We start from the raw sequence: 23,283 nt of genomic DNA, 5'->3' as shown, positions 1-23,283 counted from the left end.
TCTACCAGAGCTGCCAGCACACGGCTCCATCTCACAGCATCTGGAGCACAGCCGGAGGGGTTTGGGATCGTCTCTTCCTGCCTCCTGGGGATTGCTGTTTCTTGGCAGCAGCCTAAGCCCCTTTCTGCTCGGAGCACTCAGAGCCCTACTCTCCCCACTCTCCAGGAAATAGTCACACTTGGTCAGTATTTATGGTTCTCTTCTCCCTGCAGAGGAAGATGGTTATTGAAGATGAAACAGAGTTCTGTGGGGAAGAGCTGCTTCATAGTGTGCTCAAGTGTAAGGTAAGGCTGGGCTGGCCAGCTGCAGAGCCTGTGGCTGAGGGGGAGGGGGCTTTCTAGTTGTTTTTGTTTGTTTGGCTGGTTTGGTGGGGTGTAGCAGTGTAGCATTTAAGTTTTTTCTTGGAGATGGGAATGGAAGTAGACATGATGCATACGTCCAAGATAGTATTTTCTGATAACCATCTGGCCTTGGACTATTGTATTGTCTATGTGGTCAGCAGTCAGCAGAGACCTCACTTAACCTCTGTGTCAGATGCTGGTAATGCCCACGGGGCCTGCTGAAGTGAAGAGTTAGAATCATCTTTTAGCATCAGATCAGTATTTAAATCTCATTTCTCTAGTGTTTTTGCTGTATGACCTTGTACTAGTAGCTTGGTTGTCTCTGAGTTTGTCTTGTCTGTGAAACTGAAGAACGCACTTCTCCCGGTGGTTGTGAGCACGAGAGGAGATGGGGAGTGTGCGACAACACTTGGCCTCCCTTAACATTTATCTTCCTGCCTGATCGCAGCTCAGGAAGCACACACCTGGTACTTCCTGAGGAGGAAGTGGGTTGGAAAAGAGGGAAGGCTACTTTACAAAGCTCTTCTTTTCTTTTTTTGGGGGGTAGGGGTGGAACAGACAGAGGGTTGGAAATACATCCATAAGGTCGCCATGTCTCAAGTGACACAAGGGCGTCTGTGTCGAGAGAGGAAGTTGTAAAGCAGAGTTAGAAGGTGGGAGTGTGTGTGTGTGTGTGTGTGTGTGTGTGTGTGTGTGTGTGTGTGTGTGTGTTTTGTCAGGAAACCCTGGTCTTGATTTGTTTTTAAGTTTACTTATTTATTTATTCATTTAGTTTGGCTTTTTTGAGACAAGGTTTCTCTGTGTAGTCCTGGCTGTCCTGGAACTAACTCGGTAGAACAGGCTGTTTTTGAACTAAGAGATCTGCCTGCTTCTGCCTCCTGAGTGCTGGGATAAAAGGCTTGCTTTTAAGTTTAGAGTTCCCGGAAGGGGAACCTAACTGCTGGGACTTAGATCCCTTGGAAGGTTTGGTGGAGAAACGATTGGCTGTGCGGATTGGCTGTGCATAGAGTTGGCTTTCTGTGTAGCAGAGGGGGTTTAACCGCTAACCAGAAGCCAGGCACCTGCTTCATTGGATTCATTTTATCACTTTATAGGCAAGGTAAGTGAAGGTCAACTTGTGAGCTGAGCTGCAGCAAGGACCCAGTTCCTTAGAGGGCAACGAGTCTTACGACTCTGGTCCTACCCTAGAGGGCCTGGCATGGTCCTTGCTATAGAATCTCCTCCTTTTTTGGCAGAGTGTGTTTGACATCCTGGATGGGGAGGAGATGCGACGAGCACGCACCAGAGCTAATCCCTATGAGATGATCCGAGGCGTCTTCTTCCTTAACAGGTCTGCTGGACCCCCTCCCTTCCTGTCTGCACAGCTGCACCTTTCATTGAGCCGTAGTTTTCCATAGTTCTGGGACTGATCTGTGTTTTCCTGTCTTGCTTTGTTACAGGGCAGCAATGAAGATGGCCAACATGGATTTTGTGTTTGATCGAATGTTCACGAATCCCCTGGACTCTGATGGGGTGAGACTTTGTGGTGCTGAGTGGATTCAGCTCTGGTAGCTTAGAGGGTGCCATTTCTTCAGTGTGAGGGTGTTCCTGCTGAAAGGAAGCAATGTGTTTTGCTGTGCTTTCCCCAGATGGAGTCCTTCAGTGCTCCTGGTCCCAGGAGTGGCCCAGTGTGCCAGGCCCTAAAGATCTGTGATTTCAGCAGGGTCGTTTTCTCTTTCTGCTACTCTGAACAAGCTCTGTGTGGGATTGTAATTATGAGGCTTGGCCTTTTTCTAGATGCGGTAGAACAAAATGATTCTCTGCTCTGCTACATTCTCATTTCTCTGAACATCGGCCATCCAGAATGACAGAGAAAGCAAAAAGGGAAATTTCATTCTAGAATTCCTTTTGAGGTCAAAGCATTTTTACCCACTCCTAGAAAGTTGCTTTCTTTTACAGTGACAGGGCCAGGAGCCAGCTACCCCCAAGCCTGTCTCTACTTCATGAACCCTCATTCTACCAGCCCCCCTCCACCCCCTCCTTACCCACCAGCTAGAGGAACTTATTTCCAAGTTCTTTGATGCTTCAGTTCCACCTGCCTAACTACCTTCTCCATGCTGGTAAAAACTGGCATATAGACCCTCCAGCCTTCACTCATTTCTTTCCCAGGCCTCCGTCCCCGTGTTCCAGGGCCAGCAGGCAGCACAAAGGGCTCTCGGAATTAGCATTTTGAGAAGATTGGGTTGATACAATGTTGACTTGATTTTCTGAGCTCCCAGTGATTCCCTTTAAGGCCCTACCTAGCAGAAGAGCTCTGCTAAGCTGATGAGAAGTCACAGAGTCTGGGTTTTTGACTGTGCCTACCCTCAGTACTGGTGTCGGTTACTGTCATGAGAATGAAGTAGGTACCAATTGTAGCATTCCAATCAAGGTAGATGTTCGTCACATAGGGAAACGCAGCCTGTTTGGACCTGAACTGATTGATAGTGGCCAGGGAGAATTACCCTGTCAGAGCTGTGTCTTTGCCCTCCTGGCAAAGAGGTTTCTCTCTCACCCTGAGTTGTGTTGTTCCTTCTCATCTTCATCTCCCTGAGGATCAGGCCAAGCCCAGCAGGCCTGTGTGTTTTCAGGAGCAGTTGGCAACAGAGGTGGGAACGGTTAGAAGCATGGCCACGCTGGCGTCCCAGGGAGGTTTGGGTCAGACAGATTACTGCCTAAGCACTGGAAAACCGGAGGCTTGGGGTGGTGTAAAGAAGGAGAGAGAAGGATTATAATTGGTCTCTGGTGCTACAGCTTATGGGAAAAGGAAAAAGGACTAGGAAGAAAAAGAAACGAGCTAGAACTGGAAGAAACGAGGGAAGGAGGGGATTTAGATTCTTGGAGTATTGACTGCATCCTATGAGGGATCTTGTGCCGACGGCGTCATTCATCCAGAAGCCTGTGTGTAGTGTGATGGGCACAGTGATTGTGGGTTCTCACCTCTCTGTCGCCTTAGTGGCCATGAGAGTCGTCGACAGCACCCACTTTATGTGCAGTACTGCACTTGGCAGGTAACGGAGGAGAATATGGGAAGACTACAGTTTTGACTCCAAGAAAGCTGATCTAGTTGAATATAAAGTTATTTTGTGGCTGCTTTATAGTTTTAGAAAGGCCTTTGCCACAGGCTGCATTATTTAATCCTGTAGCAGCCCTGAGAAATGCCTACACTCGTCCCAGTTTATAGTTGAACAATTGAGCTTACTAGTTTCAGGTGTGTGCTTGTCCTTGCCTGCACAGCGAGGAAGTGGCACAGTGAAGAATCAGCCATTCCTTCTGTGAGCAGACTTCTGGACAGGCCTCTTGCCTCATGACAAGGCTTTTTTTTTTTTTTTTTTTAATGACAAGGCTTCTTGCTATGTAACTCAGACTATCCTTAAACTTACAACAACCCTCCTGCATCCACCTTCCAAGTGCTGGACCTGCTGGGTGGTATATGTATACTGCCATGCACCAACAAGCCACTAGTTTTGAAATCACAAAATGAGAGCATATTTAGGTACCTCTCATGGAGGCCCTGAGTCCTTTGAGTATCGAGGAGATACTTTGAGTCCTTAAGCTTCCTGCTTCCCTTTGACTAAAGAAGCTGTAGCCTGGGGCTAAGGCACCAGTGCTGAGAAACATGTGTTTCCTTCTGTGTAGTGGTTATAGCGCTTAAAATAGCACTGAAACTTACGACTCCTGCCTCATAGTCACTATGCTGACTGCAAAGTATTTCATGATGTTCTTGCAAATGCTGTTAGGTCTTGGGTGTATATGTGAATGAGATGTGCTTGAATAGCAAATGGGTGCTAGTGACATCTAAAGTCCAGAATTTACTTTTAATATACTGTACTAATTCTCATTTCTTGGTTTCGACAAACATACCACAGTTGTGCAAACTGTTAACAAAACTGGCAGCTAGATAAAAAGTACAGGCCCTCTGTGCTCTTCGTGACTCTTATCTAAGTCGTAACTTATTCCAAAGTAAAGGTGAAGGACAAAAGAGGAGAAGGAGCCAAGGAGGGACGGTCGAGGCAGTGGTTGTAGGAAGGGAGGGCCTTGAAGCTGAGAGCAGTTGTCTGATAGGAAGCCCCGCCCCACCCAGCTGCTGTGGACAGGCTGCTTTGTGTGTTGGTGTCTCTTCTTCTGTCTGCAGTGTTCTGCTCACCAGGGTACAAAAAAGGCACAGTGTGCTGAGGAAACAGCCCTGTGACATGAGAACCCAGCTCAGCCACAGAGCTACTCCCCTCATTAGGACTCTGGGTTGGCCTGGTTGGGGGAAGGTGCTCTTTTTGTGTAAGGAAGCTCCGGTGGGCAGTGATGACTGAAGAAAAATGCACGGGTGTTGTGGGCCTGGTGGGAGCTCTGGATTATACTTTTTTTTTTTTTTTTTTTTGGCCTCTTCTTCCTTGAGTTCTCCTTTCTTTTCCTCACTGAGTTGTCGGTTTTCCCCATCTCCTTATCTTCCACTTGTCTTTGCAGAAGCCACTACTGAAGGACTCGGGGAGTGACCTTCTGTACTTTGCTGATGTCTGCGCAGGCCCAGGTGGCTTCTCAGAGTACGTGCTGTGGAGGAAGAAGTGGCATGCAAAAGGCTTCGGGATGACGCTGAAGGGCCCTAATGACTTCAAGCTGGAGGACTTCTACGCAGCCTCCAGTGAGCTCTTCGAGCCCTATTATGGTAGGGACGATCAACAGGGTGGGCTAGGATATATGAGGGTAGCCTCTGTGTGGGAACTTCAAGGCTTTCACTACTTATGCTCTTCCAATTCTGTTAGCCAGGGCTCACAGTCTCTGCCATGAGGGACTTGGTTCCCTCTGAAGTGTCTTTAAGCCGCAGGCCTGCATTCCTCTAGGCAAAATTACATCAAAGCCATATTAATTCCTCCTTGCCAGATCGTGGTTTTTGTGTGGTGATGGGGGATAATGAAACTGCCTGATTTCTAGTGGTAACTGGCAGAGTTACTAGCAAGCAGATCATAGTTATATTAACAGTTACTAACAAACAGGTCACAGGCCTAGCTGCAGCCCTGTCTGTTGGTGTGGGCTGCACTTACTAGCAGACAGTTTGCTCTGACAAGTAGAATGTGATTTGTCTGCAAATCCTAAATATTCTTTTCTAACAGCCCTTAGTGGAGGTTGATTTTGTTTTGTTTTGTTTTTGCCATGGTTTTGTTTTGTTTTTGCCGTGGTTTTGTTTTGTTCTGTTTGTTTGTTTTTGAAACAGGGTCTTTCTACATAGCCCTGGCTAGCCTAGGCTTCACTACGTAGATCCGGCTGGCGTCAACTCACAGAGATCCACCTTCAGCCTCCTAAGTGCTAGGATTTGATATTTTGAGAAGGGATCTCACTTTGTATTCTAGGCCAATCTAAAACTCCCTGTGTAGCCCATGTTGTCCTTAAATTTATGGGCAGTCTTCCTGCTCCACCTCCAGAATACCTGTATAGGCACAAGCTTCCATGTCTGGCTAATACTGGTTTTTAAAAAAAAATTTTTTTTAATGTAGGAATGCTTCTATCTGCATGTGCATCTGCAAGCCAGAAGAGGGCATTAGATTACAGGATAGATGGTTGTGAGCCACCATGTGGTTGCTGGGAATTGAACTTAAGACCTCTGGAAGAGCAGCCAATGCTCTTATCCACTGAGCCATCTCTCCAGCCCCTAATACAGGTTTTTAAATTTTTTGTTTTTGTCTTTGTTTTTTGGTGTTTTGAGACAGGGTTTCTCTATGTAGCCTTGGCTGTCCTGGACTTGCTTTGTAGACCAGGCTGGCTTTGAACTCACAGTGATCCGCCTGCCTCTGCCTCCTGAGTGCTGGGATTAAAAGTGTGCACTACCATGCCCAGCTAATACTGTTTTTTAAACATGGAAGATCCTCTGCCTCAGCTGATGAGTTTTGGCTGGTCAGCTCCCTTTGAGCCCTGGCTTCTGAGAGCAGGAATTGTTTCTTGCCAGTCTATCACCACAGGGGGGATGGGTGCTGGTTTTGAGAGCTAGTGGCCCAGCTGCTGGAAGCAAGTAAACTCACAGGGCTCCTGTGTCCCGTCAGGTGAGGGTGGAGTTGATGGAGATGGAGATATCACCCGCCCTGAGAACATCAATGCATTTCGGAATTTTGTCCTGGACAACACAGATCGCAAGGGTGTCCACTTTCTGATGGCAGATGGGGTAGGTGACTGTCTCTTTAAGAATGTGTTGTGAATGTAGAGGTGTGTTTGCTGTGCTGGGGATCAAACCTTTGGCCTTGGGCAGATTTACTAAGTTCTCAGCTGCTGAACGTGTGCCCCTCCCCAGCCCTTGAGAAATGCTTTGGTTTTGTTCTTTAGCTGCCCCAGTAAATGATAACTCACTGTTTCATATAGTAAGGATGCACATTTTTTATTTATATATTTTTCCTACAATCTTGTAAGTATTATACTCTTGTGGACACGTTTGCTAAGCTCACTTAGCAAACAGAAAGGCTGAGGGGCTGGTGAGGCATGGGCTCCAGCTGAAGTCAACTAGGCAGAACTGAATGGGAGGCACCCTGCCGTCACTTGTTATCTTGGCTGTTGCTGTTGGAGGCTGTCTGCAGGTGGCCTCCTGAGCCTCTCAGGAACTAACAGTAACTTAAGCAGCAGCAGCAGCAACACAGAATCCATGGAGGCTCTTGGCTGGCTCAAGTGAATTTTCAGGGGCCTATCAGAGCAGCCACGTGGGATGCAGAGAGAACCGACCACTACGTTGTTTGGCAGAGGCTCTCTCATCCAGTGATCTCATGCTACAGGCGATCGCTTCTTATGTGAGCCACCACTTACTTTGGAGAGAGGACAGACAGAATGCCATGTGCTACAGGATCACACAGCTGGAGTTGAGAAGAGCCGTGGGAGTTGTCTGTGTGTGGAAGGAAGGCAGTGGTAGAGGGACCTGAGGATGCACCGGCTCCTGAAGCCTTGTACAGTAGGGATAGAAGATGGACAGGGTTGGGGCTGGCTGAGAGCAGACGTGTGGGGTCTGCAGGTTCTGCCTTTTCTACAGGTAGACAGCAGGGCTGCAAGGATTTCTGCTTTGGTAGCAGTAGAGCTGGCCTTAACTTTTGATTTATTTCTGTTACTTATTTAAATTTTTCATTGTATATGGTAATATGTTAAACAGGGATATTCTCTTTGTTTGATTTTTTATTTTTTTTTTTTTTGGTTTCTCGAGACAGGGTTTCTTTGTGTAGTCTTGGCTGTTCTGGACTCACTTTGTAGACCAGGCTGGCCTCGAACTCACAGTGATCCACCTGCCTCTGCCCCCCAGGTGCTATGGTTAAAGGCGTGCGCCACCACGCCTGGCTCTTTTGTTTTTAAGACAGGGTTTCTTTATGTAACTGCCCTGGCTGTCCTGGACTCACTTTATAGACCAGGCTAGCCTTGAACTCACAGCGATCCACCTGCCTCTGCCTCCCCAAGTTGTGGAATTACAGGTGTGTGCTACCATGCCCGGCTTCTGACTTGTGATCTTTTTTCTTTTCTTTTAAAGATTTATTTATTTATTATGTATATAGTGTTCTGCCTGCATGTACACCTCACATCGGAAGAGGGTACCAGATGGTGAACCACCATGCCATGTGGTTGCTGGGAATTGAACTCAGAACCTTTGGAAGAGCAGCCAGTACTCTTAACCTCTGAGCCACCTCTCCAGCCCCACACAGGGATGTTTTCATACAAGTATATTATACATTGAACATATTTCTACTCTCACATTTCCCCATCTCTTTACCTTTTCCTTAAAAAAAATTTTTTTTAAGGCAGTATCTCAAATAAATAGCTTAGGCTGGCTGCAGACTTTTACTATACGATGAAGTTGGCTTTGACTCCTGACCCTCCAGCCTCTACCTCCCAGTGCTCACAGGGAACAATAGGCACGTACCACCATGCCTGGTTCTGTTTTGAATTCCTAATTAGCTCTGTAACAAACATGAATTTTGAGAAGCATCTGTAAGTCTGGGAGACAGTGGTAAGCATCACTTTTATAGTAATGCATAGGTGAGATCTGGCTTATGGGGCAGCTTAACAGAAGCCAGCGGCCTTGCTCTCTACTGTAAAATGATAATGTGCAATACAGTTTGTCCTGTTAACAGCTTAGTAGTGGTTGTCTATCCACCCTGGCGTATAACTGATTTCTAGAACATTTTTGTTTTGTAAAACTGGAACTGTACCCATTAAGACCAGTCTTTTCTCCCCATGGCCTGCCCCCTTGACTTGGGTATAAGCATGGCTCGTGGCTGGCTGCTCCTTGAGGAAGGGAGATGCTCTGGGAATTGGAGCAGACCTAATCTGAGAGTGTGCCAGCTGGAGACAGGGGCTCCACAGCTAAGAGCAGTGGTGGGTACTGTAAGTAAACCCTTGCTCTGTCATTCTGCGTCAGGCCTGGGGCCGTCAGAGGGCAGTGCAGTGCAGGGCCTAGCAGATTGTCCTCCAGTCTTCATAGGAGTTGACATTTCTGTCTTGGGTTGACCAGTGATAAGCTAATACATTCTCTCCCTGGGTTCCATGTGGATATTTTTCTTCTTTTTCTTTTTCTTTTCTTTCTTTCTTTCTTTTTTTTTTTTTTCCCGAGACAGGGTTTTTTCTGTGTAGTCCTGGCTGTCCTGGACTCACTTTGTAGACCAGGCTGGCCTCGAACTCACAGAGATCCTCCTGCCTCTGCCTCCCGAGTGCTGGGATTAAAGGCATGTGCCACCACACCTGGCTCCCATGTGAATTTCAAAGTTTTTCTGGACCATTTCTTTGGAAAAGCAGACTTGGTCCTGTGGTCTAGGAGTGATAAAGCAGGAAGATGGCTCAAGTTCAGCAGTAACTGACCACATTACTTTGACAAAGAAATTGACATGCTGATCAGACAGATGGTGGCTGTCTGACACCACCAGGAGCTCCTGATGAAGATGAGGTAGGGCGTGTGGTTCTCGGCCCTTACTTCTCTCTTCTGTCCTTGTGCTCTCCTTTCAGGGCTTCTCTGTGGAGGGGCAGGAGAACCTGCAGGAGATCCTCAGCAAGCAGCTCCTGCTATGCCAGTTCCTCATGGCCCTGTCTATTGTCCGCACAGGTGATGCTTCCTCAGCTCTCTCCTCACCAAGGACTCACTGAGGCCCTGTATGACAAGAGCATGGATGGGGCTAGTTAAGGAACTTTTTAAAAAGGAAGGAGAAAGGCTCCCTGGTGTCAGGTGGCTGGTGGCTAGATGAAGAATACAGGGACGAAAAGGCAAGAGGATCCCTAAAGCATTCTCCGAGGCTGGTGACCTCATAAATGGCCTTGGACTTGTATAGGACCGCATCAGTCATCTTCACTGGTTAAGGTGACCTCCCCCACATCCTGGAGTAGCCCCTGATTGCCCTGTGCATTTTCTTTCCAATCCAGGGGGCCACTTCATCTGCAAAACCTTTGACCTCTTCACACCCTTCAGTGTGGGGCTCATCTACCTGTTATACTGCTGCTTTGAACGTGTGTGTCTCTTCAAGCCCATCACCAGCAGGCCTGCCAACTCAGAGCGGTAAGGCCCTCCTCTCTGCTAGCCAGCTGGTAGGTCAGAAGTCAGCAGAAAACCCTGTGCTTCTGGCTGGCATGAACTCTCAAACTGTTAAAACCTTGGCTTTGGAGATGTGATTCTCCAGAAGCCGGTGTCCTTGTCTGAGTGGTCATCCTCTGGTTCAGACAGCCACCTCCACACCTGGGTTGACCATGCTTCTATCTGGGATTCTCATATTGGTAGGAAGGGTGTGACTATTAATAAAGACACTGAGGGGAATACAGGCTGGGAATAGGCAGAGAGGCTGCCATACAGAGGTACTGCAGACATCCAGGTGCCCACATTTGAGGTAAAAGAAGGCTGATCAGAATTGTCAGGTAGCCTGTCAAAGGCAGATTTTTGTGGAGAGTTTGATGATCCAGTACATCTGTAATTAACAGCTCCCTGAAGGCTTGTCTGTTGGTGCAGGGCAGTTGGGAACACCCCCGTGGAGGTAGAAATAGTCTTATAAATAAGGGAAAGATTTTACATATTTTATTTTGAGACAGGATTTTACAGGATAGCCCTGGCTGGCCTGGAACTTACTACATAGAGCAGGCTAGCCTTGAGCTCAAGAGATCAAATTGCCTGTGTCTACCAAGTGGGATTAAAAGTGTATGCTATCAATCCCTATGAAACAGAAGGACTTGAAGTAACATTTTTTTAAGGCATAGTATGTTTTGCTCTTTGAGCTCAAGCTTAAGGTTGAATAGAAAGGCTGTTTAGCTTTGTGACTGCAGCAGTGGGGTAAAGGAGTGTGTAGGGAGAAGGCTCTTGCTCCTCGGAGTGACAGGGTGTCTCCTGCAGGTATGTGGTGTGCAAAGGTCTGAAGGTGGGCATAGACGATGTGCGGGAGTACCTCTTCTCTGTGAATATTAAACTCAACCAGCTTCGGAACACCGAGTCTGATGTCAACCTGGTAGTTCCCTTGATGGTGATCAAAGGAGACCATGAATTTAATGACTACATGATACGGTCTAATGAGAGGTAAGCCAACTGGCTGTGTCTGTTGGTACCACTGGGGTATTAAGGAAGCCTAGAGAATGAAGGACCAATGACCTACTGGCTCTTGGAGCATCCTAGGACTTCAGCTACCTTTTGGTTACTCTTCTTTTAGCATGTCCTGTCCCAAGGGTGGCAGATAGACCGCTGGCTCCATAGTCCTGCCCACAGGAACCTGAGACTGATGGTGAAAAGAGAGGCTGGAGTTACAGGCAGTTGTGAGCCTCCCGTATGGGTGCAGGGAGCTGAACCGCGGTTCTCTGCAAGAGCAGTATGGGTTTGTTTTTGTTTTTTGTTTTGTTTTGTTCCCCCAAGCAAGGTCTTATATAGCCCAGGTTGACCAGGCTGGCTTCTAACTCAGAGATCTGCCTGCCTCTTGCCTCCCAGGTGCTAGGATTAAGGGTGTGTGTCATGCCCAGCCACTGCAGTGTGCATTCTTTAACTGCTCAGCTATCTGCTCATTTCTCCTTTTTAAGACTTTTTTTTAAGTGTTAGTGTTTTGTTGTATTTTTTGTTTGTTTGTTTTTGTTTTTTTGAGACAGGGTTTCTCTGTGTAGCCTTGGCTGTCTTAGACTCACTTTATAGAACAGGCTGGCCTCAAACTCACAGAGATCTGCCTGCCTCTGCCTCCTCAAGTGCTGAGATTACAGGTATGCACCACTGTGCCCAACTGAAATTCTTTATTTATTTATTTTTTTGATATGGCATTAATTAATGGTTCCACCTCATTTTTTCAGATTTTCCAAGACTGTCCTTTCTCTATTAAATGGTTTTGGCACACTTTCCAAAAATCTTTTGCTATTTCATTAGCAATGCTAATAAATAGTAGTAAATGAGTATTTATTTCTAGGCTTTCCATCTTGTTCCATTGGCATGTCATCTGTGAAGTGAGATCATTTTATTTTCCTTTCCAGGTTGAATAACTCAAAAGTCTTTAAATTTTATAATGAAAATCAATTAGGCTTTTTTCTTTTTCTGGTGAATGATTTGTTTTCTCTCCAAAAGCCTTGAGTTTGCATGCTCTGTATAGCCTTGGCTGGTAAAACTTGCTATCCTCCTGCCTCAGTGATCATCTTGCATGCTAGGATCACAGTATCTTCTCCTTGGTATTTCCTGACACACTTAGTCTTCCTGGAGAAACCAAGTTTCTATTTGCAGTCATCCCATTTCAGCCTACAGACTTTATAGATAATCTCTTCAGTTTTTGTCTATTTAAAAATGCATATCTTAGTCAGGCATAGTGGTGGCACAAGCCTTTAATCTGACCACTCAGGAGGTAGAGGAAGGAAGATCTCTGATTTTCAGGACAAGCTGGGCTACATGAGACCCTGTCTCAAGAAACAACCTATAAAATAAACACAGAAAGCTGGGCGTGGTGGCACACACCAGTAATCCCAGCACTTGGGAGGCAGAGGCAGGCAGATCTCTGTGAGTTTGAGGCCAGCCTGGTCTACAAAGCGAGTCCAAGACAACCAGGACTGTTATATAGAGAAATCCTGTCTGGAAAAAAACAAAATACATACATACACACACGAAAATGTTTATTTTTAAGGAACATTTTAATTGCCTATGGAAATTTTCTTTTACTACTTTAAAGATATTATTCCATATTTCTCACCTCCCTTTCTTCTGAGGGAAAGCTATTAGGTTTTTTGTTTTTGGTTTTTTTTATATTTTTATTTAGTTTTAATTTATATGCATTGGTGTAAGGGTGTCCGATCTTGGAGTTACAGACAGTTGTGAGCTGCCCTGTGGGTGCTGGGAATTGAACCCAGGTCCTTCGGAAGAGCAGGCAGTGCACTTAACCACGGAGCCATCTCTCCAGCCCCGAAAGCTATTAGATTTTAAAAATAGTCCCTTTCGACTTGTTTCTGTGTGTCTGTGCACGTGATTGCCATTTCCCACAGAAGCCAGAGGCCCTGGGTCCCCTGAAGCTGGAGTTGTAGGTGGTTGGGAGCCATTTGATGTGGGTGCTTTAACCACGGAGCCACTGCTGGCTCCCATTATTAACCCTGTTACTATTTTCCTGTGTAGCATGTGGCTTTTCCTCTGGTTGTTTTTAAGAGGCTAGAGGTTGACATCAGGTGTCTTCCTCGGCTGCTCTTCACCTTTTGTATTGAGGTAGAGTCTCTCGCTTAAACCTAGAGCTCACCAGCTCACCTAGTCTAGCTAGCCAGCTGGCTCCAGGAATCCTGTCTACACCTCCTGAGTTTTGAGATGACAGGTGAGTTGCCAGCGCTTGCCCAGCATTTATTCAGGTACTAGGGATTTGAACTCTGATTCCAAATGCTTGCAGAGCCATCTCCCCAGCCTCCTTGATAGTTTTTTTTTAAGTGCCAGACACTGTGTATAAAGGCTAAAGTCAGTGTGGCTGGTTTTGTTAGTGCTATCTGCAGTCCAGGTGGGTATGGGCTTTGCTGTTGCTTAGTGCTTCAAGGGTGGGTGGGCTAAGAACCTTCTTTTCAGCAGGTCTGTGGTCTGAGTGTCTGATCTGAGTTTAGCTCATCTGTGTTCTGCTCTCGGTCTTTAGGCCCCATGTAACTGCTGGGTGGGTCCCACCTACCTCACAGTACGCAGGCGGCCTCTCTTCCCGCTACACTTCTCTGTTGATGTCCTTGTGTTTGTTTTCTCCTAGCTACTGCAGCCTGCAGATCAAAGCTCTGGCCAAAATCCATGCCTTTGTACAAGACTCGTGAGTATTGTCCATTTTTCACCAATTTCAAAGAAGGCCCTTGCTTTATTCTAACCACCAATTGTGTTTCTTCTCTCTCTCTCTCTCTCTCTCTCTCTCTCTCTCTCTCTCTCTCTCTCTCTCTTGAGACAGTTTCTTGTGTAGCCCTGGCTGTCCTCATACTCAAGAGATCTGTCTGCCTCTGCTGCTTGAGTGCTGGGATTAAAGGCGTGTGCCACCACTACTCAGTGGCATTCAATTCTGTTTCTTTTTTTGTTTTGTTTTGTTTTGTTTTGTTTTTGTTTTTCAAGACAGGGTTTCTCTGTGTAGCCTTAGCTGTCCTGGACTCACTTTGTAGACCAGGCTGGCCTTGAACTCACAGCGATCCGCCTGCCTCTGCCTCCCGAGTGCTGGGATTAAAGGTGTGTGCACCACCATGCCTGGCTCAATTCTGTTTCTTTAGCAGTGACTTAAAAGCCACTCTCAGGGTTCATTTTACCTTGTGGAATATCAGCATAGTGACATCTTTGAGAACAGAAGGGAAATCAGAATGTGCTGGTGGGTGGAGGGAAGACTGCACAGGAGATGTCGCAGCCACATGGTAGGGACTGCAGGTGGTGGGAAAGGAAAGCCCTGAGCTGTCTGTAAAGGTCATTCCTGTATGTGCACTCAGGTGTTCTCTCTTGCAGGTGTACCTCTAAGCAGGTAAGAGGCCATTTAGGGTCTTCATCTTGTTCTGGTCTTGTTTCCCCAGGACCTTGAGTGAGCCTAGGCAGGCAGAGATCCGGAAAGAATGCCTCCAACTGTGGGAGGTAAGCAGCCCATTGTTACTCCAGGCTTGTCACTTGTCACTTTAACTCTCCACCTTACCTCGTTGGCATGTTACAAGTTACCCTCCTTGGCCCCCTGACAGCTTGGCCTGCGGCTGGGTCAGAAGGACAGACAGGTTCTGGGTAGGCTGCATTTTGCCCTGATGGCTCTATGTAGTAATATTCGTAAAGGAAAGATTTGGCTTTGGGTTATGTCAACATAATGACTTGACAGGGAGCGAAAGTTGCACCTTCAGCTCCCTTGCAGGCCTATTTGCTTGCATGCCATCTCTTCTTCTCCATCCTGAACCCATCTCCTACACAGAACAGAGCACTTCAAAACCAAAGCCAGAGCTGGAGCTCAGTGGCTAAGAGCACTAGCTGCTCTTCCACAGGACCCAAGTTCAGTTTGCAGCATCCACATGGTAGCTCTCACCTGCCTGTAACTAGTTCCAGGAGATCTGATGCCCTCTTTTGGCTTCTGCAGGCACCAGGCACACACACATGGAGTACACAGACATACAGGCATGCAATATGCCCACATACTTAAAAAGCCCTTTGCTATCTGCTTTCAGATCCCAGACCAGGCTCGAGTTGCTCCTTCTTCTTCAGACCCCAAATTCAAGTTTTTTGAGCTAATCAAGGTAAATGTGGCAACATATTAGAGGCCTTTTTCTAGGGGCGGAAAGTGTCAATCCGGCTTTCGTAAGGATTGAGAAGACGTCAATCTTCAAACCTAAAGGAGTGGACTAGTCTCCACAAATGAGCTATATTATATGGGGTTTCCCAAGGTCACTTCAGGCCAGCAAGAATCTTGTCCTGAGATGGGCTTGGGTTAGCATTCTGACACCCAAAGGGTATGCTGGTTGCTGGCGGGGCCAGCCCCAGTGGCTGACAGGGTGGCCTGAAGTCAGTGAGGGAGGAATCAGGCACAGTGGTCAGGGGAATCTTGGAGTTCTGACTGACTAGCAGTGATTAAGCTGCTTCGTTCCTTATACAAATTCCACAGAACAAAGACCAAAGATTATCCAAGAAGTACAGATTATATCATTTTGTCTACAGACATGTGTTTTATTTTTTCATTACATGACTTGGAATACAAGTTTAGACACAATTAGAAAGTACAAATAGAACAGATTTTATTTTTATTATTGGCCCTGTAGCCCCAACTCAAAGAATCTAAAGAATGTTTCTGCCAAAGCAAACATATTTATTATATGACAGTCTGCTTTTAGGCTGGCAGTGTTTGTAGCTTTAAAGCACTCCAGACAAATAGAAAATAGCTAAATAGATCTGTTTATCAATAGCAATTACTAATACCTAGCCCCTTTTACTATATCCTTTCATCATCTACGCTACTAAGTAGGAAAAGTTATTTTAGTCTTATTTAATGCGTTCTATTCCCCTAGGAGTGTACCCTGTATGATCCTGTATCTGTGAACTACATTTTCAGAGAGCTCTAAGCATATTGTAAAAAGTGGCTTGAATCTTACCAGTTCTCCTGGCCTGGCCAGTCAGAGTTTGTCAACTATCTCTAAGTTTACCCTGTTCTATTTATACTGTTTGAGTTTGCTTGGGTCTCATAAGGAAATTCCTAGTGTTTTAGTGCTTATCTTTGCTTATCGTGTTCTCCAGGGCACAAGGAAAATTTCCAAATAGGATGAGATAAAGTTATTTCTCCAAAAGCAGGAGGGATAGAAAGTTTAGGACTTTCTTAAAAAGACTCAGACATAATTTTCTTGGGAAAAGACATAAAATGAGTCATAATGCAGAAAGTCCCCCATAATGCAACACACAGAGACAAAAACCTAAATGAGAGACAGAATGACAGGATTACAGCATTCGGCTCAGCTTTTCTGGAACTGTCAAACAACTGTGCTGGCTTCATGACTTCCACTGTTTCCAGTGAATATGGCTGTGCCAGCTGGCCATAAGGTTCTTAGAAATTCAGGGTCATAAGGGATTGTCTGCAGGGAAGAGGGAATGAGGGAGAGGAGATGAGGAATGATGGCCTTAGCCGGGGAACTGCAGAGGAGCACAGTGGTATGGCCTGAACCTCGATTCTCTATCCTGTTTTTAGTGAGCTAGTCTTTAGTTTCTCTGCCACCAACCTCCAGCTTGACCCAGGGCATCCCTTCAGTGTGGCCTCGATGTGGTCATTGTGCTGCTTTTGTGAGGGACAAAGAATGAGGCTCAAAATGCGCATTTTCTGGGGTGGGGTAAAGAGATCATTCTGTGCTCTCAGGCCAACTTCTGGGGGACCCTTGTTTTCGGGGTCACTGAATGCATAGCTGCTCTACTCTGCTGACATTCCGTGTAGCTCTGGTAAATCCGTCTGACCTTTGGATTTTGTCTTCTTTCCTTTCCTAGTTTCTCCTAACCCATCCTAAAGGAACCCTGCAAGCAATTAGAAATAGATGCTAGTGATTGGTTAGGTAGAGAAGAGGGTGTAGGGGAGCCTGCTTCTAAAAGCAAATGCCGGCTTCTCCTCCAGCCTAGCAGCATTTTCTTTGATCCATGCCACAGGACACTGACATCAGTATCTTCAGCTACAAACCCACGATGCTCACTGTGAAAACTCTGGAGAAGATCCATCCTGTGTTTGAATATCGTTGCATGGTATCTGGTAGTGAGCAGAAATTCCTCCTGGGCCTAGGGGTAAGTTGGCAGCTGGCCTCCCATTGGTTTGGGATGGTGACAGTGTACTCTGCCTATAGATGGAGACAGCTTCTGGCCACACTGTATGTGTTTATTCTGTTGGCACCCACTGAAACCTTTTTCTTGTTCTGAGCTTGTCAAGTGTGATTCATTCATTCATGCTTTCATTTCTTCACGTATTTGTTTCTTTCCCACTGCCTAACCCTGCCTTGCTGAAGGGAAGGCTGTTGCTTTTCTTGAGATGCAAAGCCAGCAGCTCATCTGGCTGATCCTGGGTACCCAGTTCTCTGCAGTCCCACCCCTGCCATTTCCTGTCTGGAAGACACTCCTCTTCTACTCTGGGCCACTGGCTGCTAGTGGGGTGGGGTGAGGGGAGCAGTTAGCTTTACATCTGATATCTTATTGGCAGCCTTTGCTTTCCCCTACCCTGCATCTTCCCATGTAGTTGACTCATCCCCAATCACTTCTTTTGTGTCCATACTTTGTATTTTTCTCCTTTTGCTTTCTCCTGTTCCTGTAATCCCAACCTCCACATGTACATCAAGCCTAGGCAAAGGTCCTTTGCAGGCTTTCCTACCAGGAAGATGCCTTTGTCTGCTTGTAGCTTGAGGACAGAGCCTTCCATTCCCTAGCCTTCATGCCTCCCATTCTCCCTGCCTGCAGAGGTCCCAGATCTACACATGGGATGGCCGCCAATCAGACCGCTGGGTGAAGCTGGACCTGAAGACAGAGCTGCCCCGGGACACACTGCTCTGTGTGGAAATTGTGCATGAGCTTAAAGGGGAGGTCAGAAGGGTTTCTGTTCCCAGATGGCTCTGAGGCGGGGTGGGGGATGGAGGTGGGGGGTGCGTGGCGGCCTGTGCATTTCACCTTCGTTTGGTTTCATGGTATAATGGATTAATTTTCTCTAAAGCAGATGCCTTGTTCTGTGGAAGGCCCTGGGAGGGAGCAGACTCTAGAAATTTATCCACAGTCCTGACGATCCTACTAGGTGTTTTTAGTAGCTAATTTAGTTTGTAACCATCAATCCTTTAGGAAAGAAGAGACCTGCCATTTTCTCGGAGCTTTGAGTTATTACAGTATAGGGATGTCATTCAGACTACTCAGTGTGAACAGGCCACACAGTGGGAAGCCAGCCCTAGCTTTATGTAAGCATGGCAGCAGCCTCACTCAGTTTGAGGCTCATGAAGGTTCCTGTCCCTAAAGCCTGCTCTCAAGCCCAAGCTAGTCTTTGCTGAAGACCAGCTGGCAGGGAGGCCAGATGCCACCTTTTCACAGCTTTGCGGTGGGTGGATAGATGCCAGTATGCCACACACCATAGGCAGAGGAGGCCAAAACCTATCACCTGCACAGTGGACAGCATGCTTGTCATTGTAGGGGAAGGCCCAGCGGAAGATCAGTGCCATCCACATCCTTGATGTCCTGGTGCTGAATGGCAGCGATGTTCGAGAGCAACACTTCATGCAACGGTGTGCCTGGGCCCTAGGGCAGGGACAGCAGCCTGGGCTGGGCTCAAAGGCAGGAGGAAAGAGGGATTGGCATTGAAGTTTGCTTAGATGTGGGCCTTGGTTGCCAGGTTTTAGTACATTCCATCTTGGCACACTTGTTTAGATTGTAGGTCATGTTGTGTAGATTGGAAAAGGGTTATCTTGTTTGAAGAGAGGTTTCTTTTAAAAATCATGGCCAGAAGCTAGGCATGGTGGCACATGCCTGTAATCCCAGGATTTAGGAGGCAGAGGCAGGCTGATCTCTGTGAGTTTGAAGCCAGCCTGGTCTACAAAACAAGTCCAGAAACCAGGACTACAATAGAAACCCTGTCTCAAAAAGCCAGGGGGTGGGAGGGCGGGGGTCGGGGAATGATGGCCAGAACGTGGGTAGTCTCAGTGTGGTGTACCTGGGCTGGGCTGACAGCACGTGTTGTACAGTAACAGCACTTGAAGTCCTAGTGGAGATGTTGGAACACAGCAGAAAGGCACGTTTTAAGAAAAGCAGCTAATACCTAGTAAAATTAGAGGCCAGACTCCAGAGGACAGCCCTGGCTATAGGGGACCAGGGTCTCTCATTTATGTGGTGGAAATGCCTCAGTTCAGGTGAGGTCCCCTGCCTTGCTTCTAAGGATTCTGTTTGGATTGTAGAATTCTGCTTGCTGAGAAATTGGTGAAAGCAGTTTCCAAGCCCAGTCGACCAGATATGAATCCTATCAGGTAAGCATGTCGTTCTCCCAGACTCCTGTGGGTAAGTGGGGCTGGAGCTAAGCCATCCTTGTCAGTGGTTTAGGGATGCAGCTCCCTATCTAGCCTGGCAGAATGGGCTACATGTTCACACTTGAGTCTCCTTAGCTGACTGCATGGCCTCTAGGTAAGGGCCTAACAAACAATGGGGATCTGATAGTGAGTGTGGTTAAGGAAGTGGAACTTACTTGAGGAAAGAGTGGGCCATGTCAGCAGTAAGCAGGAATGGCAAAATTCCCAGGCTCAGGGCAGGAGAGGGGACAGGTGAAGAGCAGTCTCCCTTCTCCAGGTCAGAGGCCGCTAAGACAGCACTGGAAGGTGGGGTGCTTATTGATACACTAGCAGTTATTGGTGATGATCATCTCAGTAAACAGAATTCAATCCAGCATTGAGGATGTAGGACAGTCTCAAAGTGAGCTTTGTCTATGCTGTGTGATGTTCTGCTTGCTGGTTTCAACAGGCAGCTTGCCCAGGAACAGTTCCCAAGGCAGGTTTGGCGCCCCCAGATGTGGAGGGCTGGACCTCAAACTAGAGCCTTACACCCTGTATAGGGTCTGTGCCTTCAAGAACAGAACTGCCAGGGCTGTTCAGAATAACTCAGCTATAGGAAGATCTAAGGTCTGTATACAGAGACCCGGGCAAGACCCTTTGGACTTCCGGCCTGCAATATTAGTGACAGTTACTTGAGGACGAGGATGTTGTTAGATTAATTTGCCTGCTTTATCTTTCCTCTTACCCCTTCTGTCTTCAAGACTCACTGAGTGCCAGCTGCTGGTGCAGGCCCAAGGGGCTGTCATAGCTCTGAAGCCTAGGCAGGCCACAGGCTCAGCGGCCTCATTTTTTGTGGGCTGCTGGTTGCAGGAAGGGTCTGAAGGCAAGGACAGGTCTGAGCCTCCCTGTCATGCCCTTCACAAATATATCCCAGGAAGCTGTCACATGCTCTGTTCACAGGGTGAAGGAAGTGTACAGGTTGGAAGAGATGGAGAAGATTTTTGTCAGGTGAGTAACTCATCCATATGCGTTAGATAGGTGGGGTGGGGTACACAGCGGAGTCAATGTAATTCTTTCTACAAGGGTGGGTTATAGAGCTGGGTCCTGACACTACCTGTGTCACTGCAAAACCTCTCGAGGAGCAACACTCTGCACACTGCCTGATGGGGAGTGCAGAGCCTGTGTCCTAATCTCAGTTCTGCTCTAGCTCTACCTGGTCTGGCTTGGAGCAGTGCTTAAGGATCTGTGCTTTGCTTTCTTCTGCCAAGCCAGCATAGAATACTAGGATCAGTGTCACTCTGAATTCTCTAGAGACTAACATTAGCATGCCCACCTCTGTCCCCCATGTGTGTGCTTCCTGGATGCTCATGTATTTGGGGAAGCTAGGTTGGAAATGAAGCTCATTAAGGGCTCTGGTGGCACTCCAAAGCTCAGCTACACAGGACGGGACGACCGGCACTTTGTGCCCACAGGCCTCTACATCGTCAGGACTGTGACTGGTAGGTACTAAACTCCCTGCCCTTCCCCCAGCAAGGGTGACTAGCCAAGACTTCCCTGTTGGGGTGGACAGCACCTCGCTGGCAACTTCTGAGGTAACTGTTGGGAACACTATACCCTCAGACTGGGCCTGTTCTGGTCTTTGGCAGGGAGAGATGAAGTTGTAGATGCCCACGGTGTTTTTGGTGGGGAAGCATGGCCTCTCTACTCTGTACCCCCATAGGTTGGAGATGTCACCCTTGAGGTGGCCAACACCAGGATAGGCCTTAAGAAAAGTTATAATCTGCCACCACCTTGAACTGTTTGGGCTTGGCTATGGAAGCTGGAAGGGACCAGCAGGAGAAAAGAGCGGCATCCTTGTTGGCAGACCCATCCCCACTAAGTGCTTGCCTGCCTTCTCCTCCCGTAGGGCCATGGACCATAGGATGGAGCAAGAGTGCTAAGAAGAAGTTCTTCTACAACAAGAAAAGTAAATCCTCCACCTTTGCCCTTCCTACAGATTCCATTGCCCCATTCCAGTAAGTAGCCCTCCACTGCCTGAAACCCATCACTGCCGTGCGGAAGCTGCCCCATGTAGGGCCTGGTTCATTCAGAACCTGGGTAGAGAGCTCACTAGCTAGGCGGTGGTGGAGAACCTGCAAGAGAGTTGGAGGAGTATGTTGCAGGCTCCCAGCCTTGCCCCTTAAACCTCAAGGTCCCAGTTGTTCCTCCTCAAAACATAGCATGTTTCTCAGATTTCTACTGGATATGGGCTCCAGCAGCAGCCCCAATAGGGCCGAAAACTAGCTGCCACTGGTTTCTGTAACCAGCTAATACTGATCTCTTAGTGGGCAGGTGAACTAGGAATACCAGTACAGCCTAGTTGGATCCATGTTGTGATTTTTTAGTTCTTGGAGGCATGGGAAGAGCTGGGGCCTTCTGGGTGTCTGTCTTTTGGATGTCAGGGGGGAACTCTGAACTTCAGTCACGGACAGAGCCCAGTTTAAAAACACCCATCCTGGAAGTCATAGTTGCCAGGGGTAGACAAGTAGTCTCTTGGTTCAGCACCAGGCAGGTACAGCACTGACTGCCCCTCCCCTGCCCCTTCACAGTACCTGTTACTATGGCCGGCTCTTCTGGGAGTGGGGAGATGGCTTCCATATGCGTGACTCCCAGAAGACCCAGGATCCAGACAAGCTGTCTAAGGAGGACGTCCTTTCTTTCATCCAGAGTCACAATCCTGGAGGCCCTTAGGATTTCCAGCTGATAGACGTCCTGTTAGCCCTGTTCTGGTTCCTTCTGCCTCTTGGAAAGGAACTGGGAATGTTCTCCCTGGTCATGAGGGAGAAGCGCTCTTCTCCATTCCCAAGGATCTTGTTCAGGGCCATTAGAGGACACATCCTTGTGGAACTCTGACACCCGCAGGAGTCAGCCTTGAAAGCAGCTGCTGGGGCAGCCAGTGCTTAGGACTTGCCAGAGTGGCAAGCTTTGCAATTTGTAGACTCAGTTTTCTGAGTTCCACTTACTGCCCTGAAGAGCAGCCAGGTCCTGGTTTTGCCCACTTTCACTAGGCCAGCCAAGTGCAGCAGCCAGGAGCAGCTGTTGTACCAATTAAAGTTTTGTTTCTTGTGGTCTTTTTCCTCTTCCCATCCTGGAGTTCGTCCTGGCATGTGGGAAGGAGTCTGTGCCCAGCCTCCTGGAGACATTAGTCTTGGGTACTGGGTAACTCCCCACTGAATTTCCACCTCCTGTGTTCTAAACACTGGGCAGCTCTAGGGGGCAGGGGCAACCGTAAGGACCTGCACTTTTCTCTCCCTAAGCGTTAGCAGAATGTACCTCTAGGTAGGAGTAGCACCAGCCCTCTGGCAGTCCAGAGTCCTGAGCTAGTGGTGGCTCTAGATGCCCCTTCCTCTTCACTAGGAGGTACATATACTGTTTTTGGTTTGTCTGGATATGGTCACTCCACTTCCTGTCTCTGTAAGAGGGAGGAAGGACCTCTTAAGAGATGTTCATGCAGGCTCCCTAGGGTCCTATGCCAGTACCATACTGGTTTCCATGGAGAGATGGGGCACTGAAGCACCTGTGACGTTGGAATTGACTCCACCATGGGAGGTCCCTTCCACCAGCCGCCAAGTCAGCAGCAACAGTGCTAGGATGCCATATTCCCACAATTCTGGGTCTATCAGTGTGTCTTGCAGAATCTTGGATCATTAAACATATTTTTACTGCTTGTGTGGCTCTGTACCAGGCTGCTCTTGTCCACAGTGACGTGGTTGGGACTGACTTTAAGAGGATGGGGTGAGGGTTTGTGGAATTCAAGCCTCTCCAGCTCCTGACGCTGCTGCCTGATAAGACTGGGAGCCCAAAGGCATCAAGTTGTGCAGTTCCTGTTTGAAGAGGGGATCGGGGAATCTTGTATAAACCATAGCTCACTACAAGGTGCCACTGTGACAATTCAGGATCAGTCTGTGACTAAAATAACAGAGGTGTCAGACCAATTAGTGTCAGAGACAAGAGACAGGATGTTTTCCTGACCCTGGCTAGCCTCCCCTCCATAAAAGGCCAGTGCTCTGCA

General features: G+C 47.6%; 1 protein-coding gene across 2 annotated transcripts in view; it reads left to right on the top strand.

Moving 5' to 3' along the window:
• Cmtr1 (cap methyltransferase 1) overlaps positions 1–21,969 on the top strand; it is a 40,745-nt gene extending 18,776 nt beyond the window's left edge. For both annotated transcript variants that reach the window (XM_051153396.1, XM_051153397.1), the window contains exons 6-24: positions 213–284; positions 1,577–1,671; positions 1,781–1,853; positions 4,821–5,019; positions 6,389–6,507; positions 9,312–9,408; positions 9,723–9,855; positions 10,678–10,857; positions 13,508–13,564; positions 14,298–14,355; positions 14,928–14,996; positions 16,879–17,010; positions 17,674–17,796; positions 18,388–18,479; positions 19,146–19,214; positions 20,193–20,240; positions 20,619–20,731; positions 21,139–21,247; positions 21,821–21,969. In XM_051153396.1, the coding sequence (XP_051009353.1) occupies positions 213–284; positions 1,577–1,671; positions 1,781–1,853; positions 4,821–5,019; positions 6,389–6,507; positions 9,312–9,408; positions 9,723–9,855; positions 10,678–10,857; positions 13,508–13,564; positions 14,298–14,355; positions 14,928–14,996; positions 16,879–17,010; positions 17,674–17,796; positions 18,388–18,479; positions 19,146–19,214; positions 20,193–20,240; positions 20,619–20,731; positions 21,139–21,247; positions 21,821–21,962 (1,980 nt within the window). In that variant the 3' untranslated portion in view covers positions 21,963–21,969. The remainder of the gene's footprint in view (positions 1–212; positions 285–1,576; positions 1,672–1,780; positions 1,854–4,820; positions 5,020–6,388; positions 6,508–9,311; positions 9,409–9,722; positions 9,856–10,677; positions 10,858–13,507; positions 13,565–14,297; positions 14,356–14,927; positions 14,997–16,878; positions 17,011–17,673; positions 17,797–18,387; positions 18,480–19,145; positions 19,215–20,192; positions 20,241–20,618; positions 20,732–21,138; positions 21,248–21,820) is intronic.
• The last annotated feature ends 1,314 nt before the right edge of the window (positions 21,970–23,283 follow it).

Source organism: Acomys russatus, chromosome 11 (assembly GCF_903995435.1).
Source record: "Acomys russatus chromosome 11, mAcoRus1.1, whole genome shotgun sequence".
Taxonomy (NCBI): Eukaryota; Metazoa; Chordata; class Mammalia; order Rodentia; family Muridae; genus Acomys; species Acomys russatus.
Note: the sequence above shows the minus strand (reverse complement) of the source record. Positions and strands in the feature narration are given on the sequence as shown.